The sequence below is a fragment of the Enhydra lutris genome, unplaced genomic scaffold (genome assembly GCF_002288905.1).
Source record: "Enhydra lutris kenyoni isolate GAN:26980312 unplaced genomic scaffold, ASM228890v2 scaffoldscaffold46, whole genome shotgun sequence".
NCBI lineage: Eukaryota > Metazoa > Chordata > Mammalia > Carnivora > Mustelidae > Enhydra > Enhydra lutris.
The window spans coordinates 16,224,121-16,242,233 of record NW_019154130.1 but is presented as its reverse complement, the minus strand read 5'-3'; the positions used below and the strand labels follow the sequence as shown (position 1 = coordinate 16,242,233).

General features: G+C 47.3%; 2 protein-coding genes across 4 annotated transcripts in view; one reads left to right on the top strand and one right to left on the bottom strand.

Moving 5' to 3' along the window:
* Positions 1-3,597: 3,597 nt before the first annotated feature.
* Positions 3,598-10,712, bottom strand: LOC111156514 (iron-sulfur cluster assembly enzyme). 2 transcript variants are annotated; one of them, XM_022517459.1, is made up of 5 exons: positions 10,541-10,706; positions 8,619-8,732; positions 7,624-7,734; positions 5,594-5,672; positions 3,598-4,114 (listed from the first exon to the last, which is right to left on the bottom strand). In XM_022517459.1, the coding sequence occupies exons 1-5, from the start codon at positions 10,652-10,654 to the stop codon at positions 4,023-4,025; spliced, it is 510 nt and encodes a 169-aa protein (XP_022373167.1). In that variant the 5' UTR covers positions 10,655-10,706; the 3' UTR covers positions 3,598-4,022. The 2 variants fall into 2 exon arrangements, with proteins under 2 accessions (XP_022373167.1, XP_022373168.1); XM_022517460.1 differs by lacking the exon at positions 3,598-4,114 and adding an exon at positions 4,127-4,942 and having other exon boundaries at positions 10,541-10,712.
* Positions 10,713-12,006: 1,294 nt separating this feature from the next.
* Positions 12,007-18,113, top strand: part of LOC111156426 (squamous cell carcinoma antigen recognized by T-cells 3) — a 37,724-nt gene continuing 31,617 nt past the window's right edge. For both annotated transcript variants that reach the window (XR_002641204.1, XM_022517317.1), the window contains exon 1: positions 12,007-12,378. Coding sequence is in view for 1 of the 2 variants with exons in the window: in XM_022517317.1 (XP_022373025.1) it covers positions 12,055-12,378 (324 nt within the window). In the remaining variant the exon portion in view is untranslated. The remainder of the gene's footprint in view (positions 12,379-18,113) is intronic.

The following is an 18,113-nucleotide window of genomic DNA, read 5'->3' as shown; positions in this document are numbered from 1 at the left end:
AAGTCACAGAAATTCTTTTAGCTGCACAACCGCGTATTTTGAGGTTTGGGCTGTTCTGGCAATACTGCCCGAGCTGTTTGGGAGCGGCCTGTGACGTGCAGAATTCTGGTTCAACTCTCAGAGGATACTCACCCTGGCAGAGAGATCTCGTTTTTCTAAATTACAAAGAGAAGCGGTGGGGGAATTGCAGTGTTGCCACATATGATGAAGCAAGGAAGGAGACCAGCTTAGCTCAGAGGGGCTGAAATGGCAGCATGTGCCACGCAGACCAATCTGACATGTCTCCTGACATGTCCCCACCCGGCGGCCCTAACCGAAAAGTCTTAGGAAGGCCCTGGCCCTCTCCACAGGCCATGGAGGGAATGGCCTTTGAAGTTCTGTGCACTTCTCCAGGACTCAGGGACGTTTTGTTTTGTTTTGTTTTGTTTTCCTTTTCTTCTTTTTCTTTTTTTAACAAAGGAGGTATATTTAAGAGAAGAGACAGCCAGCCCATGCCTGGACAAAAAAAACCCACCATCAGAAAAAAGCACATCTCATTATTGAAGAGATGAAGGAGATCTCAAATGGTTAGCTGGTACTTTAGATCCCAGGGCCTCCTTTAGTGGGATTTTGGCTGATGCAGGACTGTGGGTACCTTGGAATGATACACAACCCTGGGGCGCAGACAGGGTTCAGGAGGGACAGTGGGTAGAATGTTAGGCATGCTGGGCCAGGGATGGCTGTTCTTTAAAACTCAGGTCACCAGCAAAGGAAACAGTTAACAAAACCAAAAGACAACTGACAGAATGGGAGAAGATATTTGCAAATGACATATCGGATAAAGGGCTAGTGTCCAGAATCTATAAAGAACTTAGCAAACTCAACACCCAAAGAACAAATAATCCAATCAAGAAATGGGCAGAAGACATGAACAGACATTTCTGCAAGGAAGACATCCAGATGGCCAACAGACACATGAAAAAGTGCTCCACATCACTCGGCATCAGGGAAATACAAATCAAAACCACAATGAGATACCACCTCACACCAGTCAGAATGGCTAAAATTAACAAGTCAGGAGATGACAGATGCTGGCGAGGATGCGGAGAAAGGGGAACCCTCCTACACTGTTGGTGGGAATGCAGGCTGGTGCAGCCACTCTGGAAAACAGCATGGAGGTTCCTCAAAATGTTGAAAATAGAGCTACCCTATGACCCAGCAATTGCACTGCTGGGTATTTACCCTAAAGATACAAACGTAGTGATCCAAAGGGGCACGTGCACCCGAATGTTTATAGCAGCAATGTCTACAATAGCCAAACTATGGAAAGAACCTAGATGTCCATCAACAGACGAATGGATAAAGAAGATGTGGTATATATACACAATGGAATACTATGCAGCCATCAAAAGAAATGAAATCTTGCCTTTTGCGACGACATGGATGGAACTAGAGGGTATCATGCTTAGCGAAATAAGTCAATCGGAGAAAGACAACTATCATATGATCTCCCTGATATGAGGGAGAGGAGATGCAACATGGGGGGTTAAGGGGGTAGGAGAAGAGTAAATGAAACAAGATGGGATTGGGAGGGAGACAAACCATAAGTGACTCTTAATCTCACAAAACAAACTGAGGGTTAATGGGGGGGGGGTGGGGGGGGGGGATTATGAACATTGGGGAGGGTATGTGCTATGGTGAGTGCTGTGAAGTGTGTAAACCTGGCGATTCACAGACCTGTACCCCTGGGGATAAAAAGATATTATATGTTTATGAAAAATAAAATTAAAAAAAAAAAAAAACATAATACTGTGGGATACAGATGAATGACTATATCAATCATCTAACTGCCAGCAATACCAAATTTACAGATTTGTAAAATAACAAGTTTGGAAGAAATCATAAAGATAACTTGGTTCAAGCTCTGAAAAAAAAAAAAAAAAACTCAGGTCACCGTAAACGGACAGACCGTTCGGAATGAACTACTCGAACAGCACACCTGTGCAGGGCAGGACGGAGCCTGGACAAAGCCAACTGCTCCCCTGTGGCTTGGCTCCCCTGCCCCCCAGAACTGCCGGCAGCCACCCGAAGTCACAGGCATTAGAATCACCTGCACAGGCCTAAAGCCAAATGCTGGGCCTAGAAATCTCCATTTTCAACTGACCCCCAGGTGGAGTTTTTTGTTGTTGTTGTTGTTGTTTTTGTTTTGTTTTTGTTTTTTTTTTAGGACTCCTACTGTTACAGCCTTTAATGTATGAAATCTGAATTCCATCAGGGATGTATACATACCTAGATCAACTTCTTGGGTCAAAGTTGTGGCTAAATTCATTTTTTATTTCAAGGTTCCAAGCAGCTGGGCCAGTTCTCTGAAAGCTCAGCAGCCTTTCCTCCCAATGAGAGGAGCAACGGCCTGTGCTAATTCCATCACAGTATTAATCACACTGGATTTTAATCACCAGCTTATCACTCTCGCACTAGATTGGGGGCCCCTTGAGCGCAGATGGGCACATTCACTTTGCTGTGAAGTAGGTACCAAATAACTTGCTACATGAGTAATATCCATGTTTCTACTCAAATTGCATACATTTACCCACAATTATTGAGTATGAATCTCCAAATATTCTATAATCTGATTGAAGATCCTCACATACAAAGAGAGGGACACCAAGGCTTTTGATGCAGCCTGTGCTACATCATTTTTAACATTTGTAGCTGGGGCATTTTAGTGTAAGAGCTGGTACCTCTATACATAAACTAGTAAAATTTTAAATTCATCATCTGTTCGTGTTTTTAGCTTTGCCTTCTAGAAAATCGTTAGCTCTGTCCCTTCTGGCTGCTGTGTGTGGAGATCCTCCTGTCGGGGTGATTTTAAAAGCATCACTTGTAGGTGAGCAGCTCCTTTGTCCTTCAGTGGCAGTAGGCCTTATGCCTGCGTTCGCGCTGCTTAACGTTTTGTCATCTGGGGTCAACCCCCCCGCGGTGGTGGTACCCTGAAAGCAGATTTTGGTAGACTTTGAACAGCTTGTTTTGCCCGAGGCTCCACGTGCTTCGTGGCCTGCAAGACCTAAGGGCCTGCCAATTCCACAGCGCCAGAGGGCGGTCCGGCAGCCGCCGTGGCACCGGCCGTGGCTTGGTTTGGCATCGCTGCTTCCACTGAGTGCGCAGTTCATCCCAGTCTGGTGGCCACCAACTCCACACTTCTACCGGAAGGTGACAAGGCCACCAGCAGCAGGCAGGTGGGTGCCCCCCAGACACAGGCTCCACCCCCTCCCCCCAGTTGCTCCGTGACTTTCTGCGATTGTCAGGGCCAGGGTTTCTCAGGTTTTAGTGTTTCACAAACCAGTGAAATTATAGAGTATTCTGGACTCATGTTGATTTGTCAATCTACTACTTTGCAAAGAACAACAAAAAGAGATGGCGCTCTCCTTTCACCTTCGACCCCATTCTGTAAAACGTGACACACGTCTGGCCGGCTCTGCCCATGGGCCTTATTGTCCGGTTTGCTCAGAAAGGTACGAGTGTCATCACAGCCCAGCAGCTGGCAGCCCCAAGGGGGCTCCGGGCAGGACCCTGGAGCGAGTGAGGGATCCAAGAGAGAAGGCTTTTCAGAGAAAAACATGGTCTTATATCCTTTATTATATATATATATATATATGCACATCTGTTTTATGTACAATAATTGGTTCTATCAAATAATCGTATTGGTACTCTTCCCCAAGACAGTTTCAGGTGAAATTAGGTATTTGCACACTTTGACTACCACACTTGAGAATTTGTGACTGATTTCAGCTAGAGGCCACGCGCACAATTCAAAATATATACAAACGGGGTTAAGGCGCTAAGAGTGGGCCGAAAGAAAGCACAGGACTTAGGACAAGTAAACGGTGTATTTTGCAGGCATGGGAGCCGCCACGTGACCAGCAAGCGCTGCGCGTGACTCCGAGCTCTTTTACTGTGGTGGGGTGGGGGTTCTGAACATCTGCAGCGACGGCGCGGTGGGTGTACACACAGCAGGTCGGCCCGCTAGATGCTTCGCCGAGGGCTCATTTCCCCTCCCCCTTCTCTGCCTCTCCCGTGGGCTCTTGCTTCAGTTTGTAATCTGCTAGGGCAGCCTTGATTGCGTCTTCGGCCAGCACTGGAAAGAGCACAAGGAAAGAGCCTCAGTCTGTAGACTGTACAGAGAGGGTCTTGGGCATCACACCTCTAAGAGCTAGAGGGCAGCGGCGCTGGGGAAGGGCTTATCAGAACCCCCCGGCTGGGGGGTGGGGAGTGAGGAGCAAGCCTGGAAAGCCAGCCAGCCGTTTCCTGAGCCTGATTACGCCTGTCCGTGGCTTCGGAGGCAGATTAGAGTTTAAATACCTGGGATTCTAGGCTAGCCTCAGCCTCCTGGAATCCCCTTTCTGTTCTATAAAACTGGGACATTCTCCCTTTGCTGGGATAGGGTGAGGGCTTAATAAACTGACATGTCAGAGGGCCACAAGAGACGTCCGTTCTCATCTGTCCCCAGGGAAGTCTGGAGTAAATGTAGCGGATGCTGGCTGAGCAAGCTGGTGTAACGTGGGTCATGCCACTAATTGACAGGTGGCAACTGCCACATCCTCTGGAGGGATCCCAACTTTGAAAACTTTTACTTTGGAGTCAGAATTATAATGACTATGGGGGGAAATAGTAAGCAACAGGCAGAGAGGAGCAGCTAAAGGTGGCGGTGCCCAAGAAGGCCAAATGAAGAGGCTGGGGGTTTTATGAAAATGTCGACAAGCTATGGCCTTTATTCCTGCATACTGGGGAATCCCAGCTCGGGTGGAAAGAACTCGGGTCATAGTAGACTTCCTGACGACTGTTAGCACATCCCTGCCCCCGATTTTCCTTGTGAGTCTTACTCTGGCAAGAGGCCTGGCTCTCTGCTGATTTTAAACTAATTTGGTCAGTAAGTTAAGGCTACTGTTTCTCATTCCTCCTTCCCCTAGAAGGTTGAGAGAAGATGGAAAACACTTTAGATTTAAGAAAAAGGCCAAATTGGAAAGCCAAGTATAAGTCTTAAGTCATCTAGGCTTTCTCCTAGGACAGTGTACAGGGGACTGTTGCACAACTGGACTTAGTCAATCTGTATACACGGACTCAGACTATATACACAGTAACAGCACCTGGGAAGGAAGTGGTAACACATGCGACAGAATGATGGCAGAAGCAGAATTATCTCCTTTACTGGTCCAAACTTGACTCCAATGGGTGGGACCAGCACAGATTCTAAAATCAAAGATTGGGGCTTAGGGCCTGGCTTTCCCACTTAGAAGCCATGTGACTGGGGTGCTTTAAGCTGAGCCCCGCTTTCCTGGTAAGAGGGAGAGATAATGATGCTGTCTGTGGACTAGAGGACATTCCTGAGGCTTAGAAATGACGCCACGAAGTGCTCGCATGACGCCCAGCACACCCCACCTCCTGTTAAGACCCTCCTGGAGATGGGCAGTGAGGCCTCGAGGCTTTTGCCATCTGAAGGTTACGGACGCCACAACCAACACGGCCTCGCCATTACTCCGCACAAATGCCAGTTAATGCCATTACAGAAATGCTCCCAGCCGTGCAAGCTCGTGGGCATTACAGAGCGGAAACTCACTGGAGCAGTGCAGCTTCACGGGGGGCAGACAGAGCTCCTTGGCGATGTCCGTGTTCTTAATCGTCAAGGCTTCTTCCACCTGAGAGGCATGGAGGAGAGCGGGACAGTCTCAGTGAAGCTCTAACTCAAGGAACAGGCAATCAAAAAGGAGGCCAAAGAGGCCCTCAGAATGGGGTGGTGGGGATGACTGCCATTAAGAACCCCTGAGGACGCACACTTGTGCGTCAAGGCTGCAGCTGGGGCTCTGCGATACGGAGTACACACTCCGTCGTGTGGCGTGGCTGGGGTAAGCACTGCCGGCAAAGACACTTCGACAAGCCAGCCCGTGACCGCTCTTAGGGGTCCGCTTCAGGCCAGCAACAGGAATCTTGCTTTTTTTTTTTTATTTAAAGGCAGTGATTTCTCCTATTCTGGTTTTGTGAGGATCAGCTTCGGTGATGTCTTTACACCAAATGTTTAGAATAAATCCCTTCAACCAGAAGTGCTGAATGGTGTCAGGGCGGTCAGAGAGGTGGCAAATAGGCCAGTGGCACTCTAGCATTTGGCAGTGGCACAGACCGGTCTTGGGATCATCCTCTGCCGGAAGAGAATCTATCTTGGCCAAACAGACTGGAAAGGATGCCCTGAGTTTGCTCGAGTGTCCGAGGACACGTGAAGGAGGCCCACATGGAAGGAGCCCTGCTGCCTTAAGAGGAGCCAGAGTTCCCCTTCTGTCCCCCAATTTCCCAATTCTGTTGACTTCAAGGATAATGCTTCACGTTCTGTTCTTAGAAACTCAGAGAGGACCACAAGGTCAAAGAAAGGCCCTCTTCCTCCTCTTTCTGATCACAGCTCAAAGGCCAGATCCTGGGAGCACAGGTGCCTTGTCTTGCTTCCCCTTTCCCGGAGCATAGGTCTTAACAAATTGCTTCAGAGGCATCTCCTCCAGATCAGGTTAGGTCTGTGCTCGCCCAGGGAGCTCGTCAGCCAGAAGGCCCGGAGCCACAGGAAGCCGGGGGCACGTGGCCCTGCTCCCAGCATTGCTGTAGAGCCGCCCAGCTCCCCATGCACACTCCTCTGTGACTCAGCCCCTGAACCTGGTCCCTTGGGGCTACAAAGATAAGCAGCCCTATATTTTGGCTTTTCTGAGTGGTTTTATGACTGGATCTTAGAAACTCCAGTCCTTCACCAGGTTTGGGACCTTCTACCTCTGCAGCTTCTGGGAAAGAGGCTTTGGCAGAGAGAAGAACAGAAACAGTGTTCCAGCTTGTCTCATTTCCACCCTCAGAGGGCCTGTGGACCAGCCACCGGGATCACTGTTCTGATTTATTTGTTTCCTTTGCCTCCATCTTTGGTGTTTCTGATCCTTTAATCCCTTTTCGCACCGGCTAGTTTGTTATTTCATGAACCCTTATAAACCACCTGCAATCCTTTTTGAAACATGATAGAAAGAAATAAACAAGAACACAAACCACAATATAGCCTCTCCCACCCTTAGACTTCTAAGAAATTGTAATCAGCAACCTTGCAGAAAGCCATAGAGTTCTTTGCCGTTCTTTTCGGTTAGTGGGGGAGGTGAGGATATTTTTCCTATTTAATTAAAAACAAAACTGAACGGGTGCCTGGGTGGTTCTGTTGGTTAAGCATCCAATTCTTGATTTTGGCTCAGTCATGACCTGGTTATGAGACTGAGTCCTGCCTTGGGCACTGTGCTGGGCATGGGTCCTACTTATGACTCTCTCCCTCTGCCCCGCCACCCAAAACAGAAAACAAAAAAGCCCTAAACAAAACACCACCCAAACCTCCAAACAAATAAAAATGATCGACAAAAAAAAAAACCCCAAAATAAAAAGCTTAACAAAATGATCCATAATCCTCAATGTGAAGAATTTAATCAAAACCTGAACAGGAGAAATTAAAGAAATTCTTAGAATATTTTGAAAAAAATCAGCCCTCCCTTCCTTCCCCCTAATAATTAGACCCTTCCCTTAACTCAGAGGCAGGTTTGTCAGAAATGTGATTTAATTCTGTCAATCTGCAAGCAAACTTACCGTCTTCCCTTTTACCCATTCAGTGGCTAATGAGCTAGAGGCAATAGCAGACCCACAGCCAAATGTTTTAAACCTGGCGTCCACAATCTTCCCCTTTTCATCCACTTGAATCTAGAAAAGACACAGGAGTTAAGCAGTGGTTCCTGGTGCTGCCACACAGAACCTGCATTTATAGGGGGTTCACTGAGGCTCTCCCCAAGGGCTTTGGTCTTGCTTTCCATACCCTAAGTTTTAACATTCATTACTGAATTTGTTTTGTTACAAAGGGCTCGGTGATGAAGAGTAAAATGTAGGAATGATCATCAGAACGATACAGGCCTACAGGGTAAAGATAAGCTGAAAAATATACCCTCCACCCCCAATTTTTGGTTTTGTAACTCTAGTCTCTCTTTGGCTATGAAGTTCTCTTGGCTGCTCAATCTGCATCTTTAAACACTGGGAGAGTCTGTAATAAGGTCCCTAGTTAGGGCTTTTTAGTTTGGTATGAAATGACATCTAGTGGTTTCCTCCTGCCTTGTTTCTGTTTTCCAAGGTAGGCATGGAGACCTCTGGCAAGCTGCCCCTTCACCACGATGAAGCAGATGTGGACAAAGCTACAGTTTACTCAAAGTGCCAGTCACTACCTTTGTGTTGTTTCCAATCAGGCGGAGGCTTGATATGTGGCATTTCCTGTCTCACTGGGGATTGCTAACCGAATGGTTGTGGTTTTCCTTTGCTCACTAAAATTCACAAAACTTTCTACTTGGCTGAAGTTGGAATTTAAGCTGATAGACTGAGTAGAAAACTGACACCAGAAAGGGTCAGCACAGTGTATGGGACAACTAAGATTCAGTCCCTACCTAATAATTGATAACAATTAACCGTCCCATCATCTCACAGGAATCCAGGCAGAGACCAAGGGGAAAGCTGTGCATGCAAATGCTTTGTAAACAACGAAGCACTATATGAGCAAAGGGATTACTGTCATTACCATTAAAAACGAAAACCAGAGGTACCTGCAGTTTCATTACATCACCACATGCTGGCGCCCCCACCAATCCAGTTCCGACATTTTTTGAAGTCTTGTCAAGGGACCCCACGTTTCTAGGATTTTCATAATGATCAACAACCTGAAATTAGAAGGTTAAGAGAAATCCAATGATTACTCTTTTTTGTCTCCCCAACTTGATGGTAAGCTCCTTCAAGTTTCTTGAAGTCAGCAAGCTGAACCTGGCAGGCAGTCAGTCGCTAAGCATCAGACATCACCTGGGGAGGAAGGCTTACACTTACGTCAGTGAGACTTTATGACCCAACCGTTTGGACCTCTTTTCCAACTACCCTCAGAAATTTGAGTTACTGGAGAAAAATCAGCAAAATCATGTCTTAAATCCATAGGTTGTTTTTTTTTTTTTTTTGAAGACTTTATTTGAGAGCAAGAGACAAAGCACAAGCAGGGGAAGGGGTAGAAAGGGAGAAGCAAACTCCCCGCGAGCTGAGAGCCCAACCTGGGGCTCTATACTAGGGCCCCGGGCTCATGACCTGAGCTGAAGGCAGAGGCTTAACTGACTGAGCCACCCAGGCATCCCTCCATAGGGTTTTTAAATCACAAATAATTAGCTGATCTTTACCACCTAAGTCACCAGATTTGGGCTCAAACAGCATTTCTGGTTATTTCCAAATAAATCCATCCTCAAAGGATGATTACTATTAAAAACTTTTCAAAAAACAAGTATGGTCCAGCAATCGAAGGATTTCCCAGAGGTCTCAAGGAGAATGTTATACGAGGAACAATGCTATGGAATGTATTCATTTGTATATGATAAAACAGTAACCGTCCCATTACTGAATGTCAAGCCCGGAAATCACTCTGGTGGAGCAGCGCACCCTGGTGGCTGAAAGGCTGCTAGCCCACGTTCGTAGAGGGTGTTTTGTCAACAAAACACACCCCTAGGTAGGGGAGGAGCGAAGTCCCTGGCAGACGAGCTGAAGCCAGGACAGAACAGTATCTATTCAAACTGGCACACAGGAGACTTTAATGTAACTTTGAGGCGTGTCTACCAGTTAGCCTTAAATCTAGCCTTAAGTCTCCCGATCTTCTTCCAGTGTCTCTTCCCGACCACGGATTTTGATTCCAAGCCCAAGGACCTACAAGATAATACCTCATGGGGACTTTTGCCCCATGTTGACTCACCGCGTTCTTAGTCGTTTCCAGAGTGGGAAAGTTTCTGTTCTAGGGGACTTTACGCCCCCGGAAGGCAAGGGCTGCAAACTATGCACCTATTCCCATTCCCCGACGCTGTCCCCCCTACTCCCCACCAAAAAACAACAACAAAAAAACAGGACAAAATTAAAACACTGCAACTGTTGATTACGTGTCTGACTCCACTCGGAGACTGTGAGTTCCTATAACAGTAACTGCACCGTAAATGATCTCCATGTGCTGGGCACCACGCCGAGGACTGCACAAGCACTATCTATCTCGTGTAGGGGAAAGCTAAGAACTCACTTTACAAATGGGGAAAACAGGTTCATCGCAGAGCAGGGACTTGCCCAAGGTCATCTGGCTAGGGCAACGGCCTCCCTGAAGCCGGAGCCCGCGCCAGTGTGTCTGTCCCTGGAGTGAGGCTGGCAGGTCATAACGGGCCCTCCTTCCTGGGCCGCTGGGTTTTGAGGCACGAAATCGCAGCCAGCGGCGGGGCCCACGGGCAGCGGTTAGTTTTATCCGTGCAGCAAAGGAAACGTAGTCCAGTCAGAGTCGCGCGAGGGGGTGGCCCCTATCCCCGCCGCAGTGGGGGCTCCCAAGGCCGCGCATAACCCCGCAGCCACTCCCCAGGTCCGGCCTCCGTCGAGCTCCGGCATACCTGGGTCCTCTCGCTGGTCCTCGCCATCCCGCCGCCTTACCAGTGCGGGTCCCGCGCATTCCCTCATCTGCCCCTACCTTCTTGTGATAGAGCCGGGCCGGAGCAGACAGTTCCCGGGCAGGCAGGCGCGGACTCCGCAGCAGCAGGGCCGACGCCGCCCGTCTCAGACGGCCCGCTCCAGCCGCCGCCATCTTCCCGGCTTGCGCCAGCTTAGGCCGAGCGCGAGACGGAGGGGAGGGACGCGCCCGCGCGTCGGTTCCCGGCTTGGAGCGCGCACCCTTTTACGTCACCGCGACTTCGCGCCTGCGCCCTCCCCCTCCATGCACAGGTCTGCCTTTGGTCAGGTCTTGACCACGCCCCCTCTAGGGTGGGCGGGAAACCGAACTCAAAGACTGAAGTTGGAGGGTTTGTTCCGAGCGCGGGGTTTTGAATCTGAGGGGTCTCAGGCAGGAGTGGGAGCCCAAGTTTGCGTTCACCAAGCCTACCCGTCGCCGGAATGCGGCTCAGTGGATCAACCACTACTGTTCACAGCTCGATTTTGCAGTTTAGGAAGTTGAGGGTCAGAGAGGTTTAGTAACTTCTCCAAGATTGCCCAGTCTTATTTGAGATTCAAGCAAGGACAATTCTGGGTTAGAATCCGGAGTCTGCTCCTTCCCGGCTGTGTGGCCCTAGGCGAATGACATAATCTCTTTAAGCCTTGATCCTCGCTTTTATACTAATTCAAGAGCAATTCAAGGCGTTATCCTAGGCTTTGGGGATCCAACAAAGAAAAACACATTAATTCCTTACACAATTAACCTTGCTAATGAGGGAGAAAGGCAGCAAATAAACAATATTTTCCTACCTCAAAAATGGTAGCTTAATTGCGGAAAACGAACACGCCATACCCTGATTTTTTTTTAAAGTATGTATGTGTATGTCTACATCTATTTCTCTTCATCAGCATGCTGACATATTTATATGACCAATGCCTGGAAATGAAGAGTTTCTAATAAACGCTTAGTAATGAAATTTATTAATACTGGCTTGCAGAACATGATTTCATACAAGAAAACCCACATGTGTATTTAACGCTTAAGGCACCAGGTTTACATAAAAAGGAGGAAGCTCTGTGAAATATGTTTTTCTCGTGAACGGTGCAGTCGATCCTTCCCCGGGTACTTGGAGTTTTCCCTGCGTTTTCGGTTCAGTTGCTGGGGAGACTGAACCACGCGCCTGATCCGACAAGGCTGTAAGGAAGGCTTTCATTCCCAGATTCCTTTTGACCTTCTCAAGATGGCGCCAAACCCTTCCCTTCAGTCATCTCTCCATGACTTCCTCTACGGCCTACACTTCCTGTTCAAAGACCCAATCTCTGTCCGAAGTTGCGATGAAACACATGCCGTGTTGGGGAGTTCTTATTCTGAAAGAACTTCTATACCTATGTAAAAGCAATACGAAATTTCACGGGTTCCGAGATTTTCCCGTCGTTCGAGGCTCACAGTTTCCCTTTCCGTCGCAAGGAGAGCGGGGTTTAGGTCAGGCGCACGCCGCGGGCAGCTCTTCCTTCAGCGGGTCTTCGGCGGCCGCGAGAAGACCCGGGAGTCACTAGATGCGCAAGATGGCGACAGCGGCCGCAACATCGGCTTCAGAAGCGGAGGCTGAGCCCAAGGCCGGGCCCACAGCGGAGGGCGAGGAGGATGACGTTAAGACGGCTAGGACGAGGAGGAAGGTGTTGTCGCGGGCCGTGGCCACTGCGACGTACAAGGCCGTGGGGCCGGGGTGGGACCAGCCGGAGGAAGGCGTGAGTGAGAGCGATGGGGACGAGGAGTACGCCATGGCTTCCTCCGCCGAGAGCTCCCCTGGGGAGTACGAATGGGAGTATGACGAAGAGGAGGAGAAGAACCAGCTGGAAATCGAGCGGCTGGAGGAGCAGGTCGGTCCGGGGCTGGGCGGCGGGCTCCTTCCCTCAGGTTTCCGGGTCGCGGCTCTTCTCCCAGGTCTCCGGCGGTAGTGAAGCCGCCAAGGCCGCAAAACCGCTATTAATCATTACAGGTCCCGTCATTTGAGCGTTTATTGCTTGCCGGGTGTTTTGCATGCGATATCCCATTAAACGCTAACAGCGACCCAAGGAAGGAAGTAGTGTATTCCCCTTTTTAGGGGAGGAGATTGAGGCTTCTCTTGGCGGGAATTCTCTTGCTGAAGATTACACTTCTGCAAGTGGCGAGCCAGGTCTCGAACTTTGGAACGACTACAGAGCTCCCGCTTTTTTTTTTTTTTTTTTTTTTAGAGCTCCCGCTTTTAACCACACCGTTAAATTGTGGTCAGCAATCGCAATGAAATTGTACTTAAAAGAGATTTCTTTCTTCCTTTTAAGTAGCAGTGCCCACAATGGTGAACTACGGTATGATAGACAAAGCAGTGACCGTGACTGTGATGATAGAAATGGGATGGTAGAAATCTCAGCGTCTGGAGGCTGAGGCCCCAGTTGTAGCTAGTCCATGTTTGTGTGAGCTTAGGCACATTTCTTAACTTCTCTGAGCCTCAGCTTTCTCACCTGTAAATTGGGAGCAACAAGTTCTGCATCATGTAGTTGTAACAGTAACTAATAGCCCAGTGCCTGGCACCTGATGGTACCATGATCTATAATTTGTAACTCCTGTGTAATCCAGGATCTCAGGAGGAGAAAGGTGGTCTGCTCAGATTAGGATAATTTGAGAGAAGGTTAATAAAGGGACTGCTGTGTTTATTAAAGTGTGGTCAGAGAGATCAGGAGTGGATGTGCAGTACCTCAGGGCTAGTGACTGCGGGACCTTGTGTCTGCTTCTAGGCCTGAAGAGGTGAGGGGAGAGAGAAGACAGACCAGTTTTCTAAATAGCTGTGTTGAGAGGGCACCTGAGAGCAGGGGAGACCTTTAGGCAGGGGTACAGCCCCAGCTTCCCATCAGGGATTGGGGTGAGGGAGGGAATACCCTGACCTCTCTCTCTCCAAACATTTGCTGGTGCCTTCTGCTGGGCAAACCCTGCTGGAAGCGAGAGAGCCAGAGACTCCCTGGATGTGGTCCACACAGGAGGGCACAGGACAGAGATGAGAAGGGGAAGTAGAATTGGGAGGGCAGGGCACCTAGGTGGCTCACTTTGTAAAGCGTCTATCTTTGGCTCAGGTCATGATCCCAGGGTTATTGGGCTCCCTGCTCCCTCTGACCCTCCTCCCTGCACACGTGTACTCTCTCTCTTGCAAAAATAAATAAAATCTTTGAAAAAGAAATTGGAAAGGCAAACAAATCGAGAACATTTTCGTTTTAGCAATGAGGAAACAGGCTTGGAACAGGTGATGAAATGATTTGCCTAGAGTCACTCACAAGGGGAATTGAATTTATCAGGGTTGTCTGTGGGCCAAAAGCCACACTGATAAGAAATCACTTAGCTAGGTGAAGTTGTTAACCTACCTTACTCACTTAACTTTGCTGGGTGTGAGATTCCTTATAATGTCCTCTTTGGCAGTCATACCTTTGTTGTGAAATAGTGACGATACCCATCAGTATCACTTGTTTCATTCATCATCACATTTGAATATCAAAGGAGCCCAGTAGGGGTAGGCAAGTAGTTATCTTTTCTGCTTTTTAGAAATAAGTACTCCAGTGTTTACTCGTGTTTTATTCATTCACAGTCTTTTATTCATTCACTACACAAAAGTGTAACAGAGGGTGCCAGGCTGACTCTGTCCCTGTCCTGATGGAAATCTGTGCTTCTGACTTCTTTGCAGCCTTGGGCTTTTCTACAAGCCATTCGCTTACTCTTCTGTGAGTCAGGGGAAATAGGATTAGCTGTTTGAGCGGAAGGGGAAGCTTGGAAGCAGAGTAAGTCCTTGGTCAGAGTAACTAGTTAGCAAGAGAGCAGGATGGGTCAGAGCAGAGGTCTCCTGGTTACTGGTGTCCTCTAGTTACCTGCACTACCTCAGGTCACAGAAAGTGGTTTGGAGCTCACACGGTGACCACACTGTGATGTGAATGAATGGCTCTTATTGACCTGTTTGGATGGGGTCTGGAGATTGATTTTTCCAATTTTTGCATACCTCCCTCCCACCTCATCCCGATCCCATCGCCTCTAGTTCCTGCTGTAAGTGCTCTTACGGTGGAGTGTGACGATGGATAACATCAAGACAGGCCTGTGAAAACCTCAGCCTTGTCGTCTCTGCAAATTCCAGTTCTCTGAGTATATTGTATGGGAGCTCAACATTAGTTGTGGTACCCATCCATGTAACAAAAGCAAAGATTTCCCTTTATCTGTGTTTATGTCCTGAAACTAAAAGTGGCACCTCCTGGTGCCTTATAAGTTATTCCAGCTCCCTGAGCCTGCGGTGTCCTCCGTGGTCGAAACAAGGGTCGTAGGACTGTAGTGGAGCTTAAGTGACCCATGCTTATAAAGCTCCCGGCAAATTTGACACACAGTAGGTGCGGTGCCGTGGCCTGCTGTGTGCTTTCCCCACCCTGTCCGGAATTGCGGTGGTTGTGTCTTCTAGGACCAGGCCTCGTTATTTCTCTACCACCGCTCGGGATCCAGGTTGTTAGGGGATCAGGAAAACAGTACATCGTTGTGTGCACTGGCTAAGCCGTCTCTTTCTTTAAGTTGTCCTTTGTTGTTCATGATGTTCTGAGACCAGAATAGACCAGTATATGTTCTCACTTGTGGGTGCTGAGTGAACTCTGTGGAAAGTCTCATAAATGCATCTCAGTATGCAGTTAAATACACATACTTTCGGAGTACCTCTTACTCTTTATTATTTGGGCCTAGAAGTCAGAAATTTAGACCAAAAGCCATCCTGGGAAGCAGTTTCTGTACTTTGTTGACTTTTACACCTTTTTTTCCTGACCTACAAATGGTATTCGTGTAAGAGGAGCTGTATGGACGTTAGTCACTCTAACAGGACTGTCTCATCCCCCTTCCTGCTCCAAAACCACCTTCAGACCCAGGTGACTTGAGAGCATTGGGTGACAGGGAAAGCCTCTGCCTCTTGTTTAGCAAGAAAAGTACATTTTGGGCAAACCTCACTTCTTTAGTTAGTGTGACTTGGCTGCACACTTGACAGTTGTGAAACATGAGTGTGTCAGGACAAACCACTTGAGAAGCAGAGGTTTACTCTGGCTCCTTCCTGGTACAAATGAAGAAGCCAAGAACTAGGGGAGATTAGAACGTTTGTGTCCTGACCTAGTCCCGTCCTTTTTTTTTTTAAAGATTTTATTTATTTATTTGTCAGAGAGAGAGAGAGCACAAGCAGGCAAAGTGGCAGGCAGAGGCAGAGAGAGAAGCAGACTCCCTGCTGAGCAGAGAGCCCGATGTAGGGCTTGATCCCAGGACTCTGGGATCATGACCTGAGCCAAAGGCAGAGGCTTTAACGCACTGAGCCACCCAGGCATCCCTAGTCCAGTCCTTTTTAAACTCATCATGTAATCATGGGATGGGCTTAGCTTGTTAAAATTTATATCTCATGAGCAGGAGAACATTGCTAAAAGTCTTAAGATAAAAATTTTAGGTCAGACTCTTGCCTATTATTGAGTATTGTCTTTTTGCATGTAATTTGATACATACAAAGCAGTTCAGGCCTGTAAATTGTGAAGTGTGGTGGTCAAGTGAACACTACGTACCCCACCACTTGGTCTAAGAGTTAGAACCTGATCAGTACAGTTGTACATACCTAATCGGCTTTTCCCCTATTCCGTGGCCCTGCCTCCCCTCCTTAAAGCCCAAGTAACTACTTTTTTGAACTGGTGTGCTTCCTTCTCTTTTAAAAAGTGTATATTTTTTTCAGCTACATATGTGTCCCTAGGTAATATATTGCTCACTTTTGCTAATTTCTGAGTGTTTGGGAAGTGTATCGTGTGGCGTTTAATCGTTTGGGACGGCTTCCCGCGCGGCAGTGTGTTTTGGGGCTCCTCCGTGTTGCTTGTAGCTACAGTTCATTCATTTTGCCTGCTGTGTATTTACTACACCGTTGGAGGGTGTTATCACTTCTTCTGGCATTAGGATTGATCACAGTTTTTGTTTTATTTTCTTTTACTTTGGTCCTGTTACCAACGAGCTACAAGGAACATTGTTACTGTTGAAATGTGCTCTTATTCAACATGTATGTTGAAGGATTTGTGTATATAGGATTTCTCTCTCTATATATATGTATATATATATATGTATAAGGATTTCTCTGAGTGTTTTTCAAACTGGGGTTATAGTCGTGAGTCATAAATTCATTTTGATAGATAGAACCAGTGTTGTTCTGTCATATGTTTTCTGTCTGCATGGGAGTGTTTCTCAGCGTTCTCTTTTTGTTGTGTTGGTCAGTTTGTCAGTCCTGTGTCATTTCCGTGCTCTAAATCATTGTTACGGAGTCTTGCTACCTGGTGAGACAGATTCTCCTCTGTGTATTTTAATACAGTACCTCGTGTCTAGATTGTTGAGTACATTGTCAGAGTGTTAGTTAAATGAAGGAGAGGGAAATAACTTAGTGCTGAAATGTGGCAGATGTTGGAAGAGTAGACCCTGGTGTTCATATGTAGACTTAAGGGAACCCCATATCCCAACTCATACGAAAGCTTTTTGAAAAAATTAAACTTTTCATTTTGAGATAGTTGTAGATTCCCTGCAGTTTTAAGAAATTCTACAGGGATCCTGTGTACCCTTTACTGGTTTCTCCCAATGGTAACCTTTTGTAAAACTAGTATACCACCACCACCCAGAGGTCGACGTAGATACAGTCAGCACAGATCAGTCATCGCAAGGGTCCTTCCTGTTGTCCTTTTATAGTTACAGTTCCTGACCTCTGGCAACCACTAATCTGTTCTCTATTTCTATAATTTTGTCGTTTCAAGGATATTATGTAAATGGAATCGTATAGTATGTAATCTTTTTGGATTAGCTTTTCTTATTCAGCATAATTCCCTTAAGATTCATCTGACTTATGGGGCCCCTGGGGGCTCAGTCAGTTAAGCATCTGCCTTTGGCTCAGGTCAAGATGCCAGGGTCCTGGGATCCAGCCCCATGTTGGGCTCCCTGCTCAGAGGGGAGCCTGCTTCTTCTTCCTCTACCCCTGCTTGTGTCTCCCCCCTGCCCCCGACTGGGTCAAATAAATAAATAAAATCTTAAAAAAAAAAGATTCATCTAAGTTGGATACATGTTGTTCATTTCCTCATTCTGGCTAAGTAGTAGTCCACAGTATGGGTGCCCCACGGTTACTGGAACCATTCACCATCGAAGGACATCTGGGTTTCCAGGTTTGGCTACTAGGAATAAAGCTGTTAGGAACATTCACATACAGGTTTTGTGGGTACATAGGTTTTATTTCTCTGGAAAAGTACCCAAGGGTGCACTTGCTGGGTGATGTGATAATTGTGTGTGGAATTTATAAGAAATGGCCCAGCTCTTTTCCAGAGCTGCCATCCACATTTTACATTCCCATCAGCAGTATCAGCAAGTATGAGTGAGCCAGTTCATTTTTTTTTTTCTTATCTTCTCCAGCAATTGGTATTGTCACTATTTTTTATTTTAGTCATTCTAGATGTATAATGATTTCTCATTGTGGTTTTAATTTGCATTTCTCTGATAGTTCATGATGTTGACTACCTTGTGCACTTAACTTGCTGTCTTGTGTCCTCTATGTACCTGTTGGTTCATGTCTTTT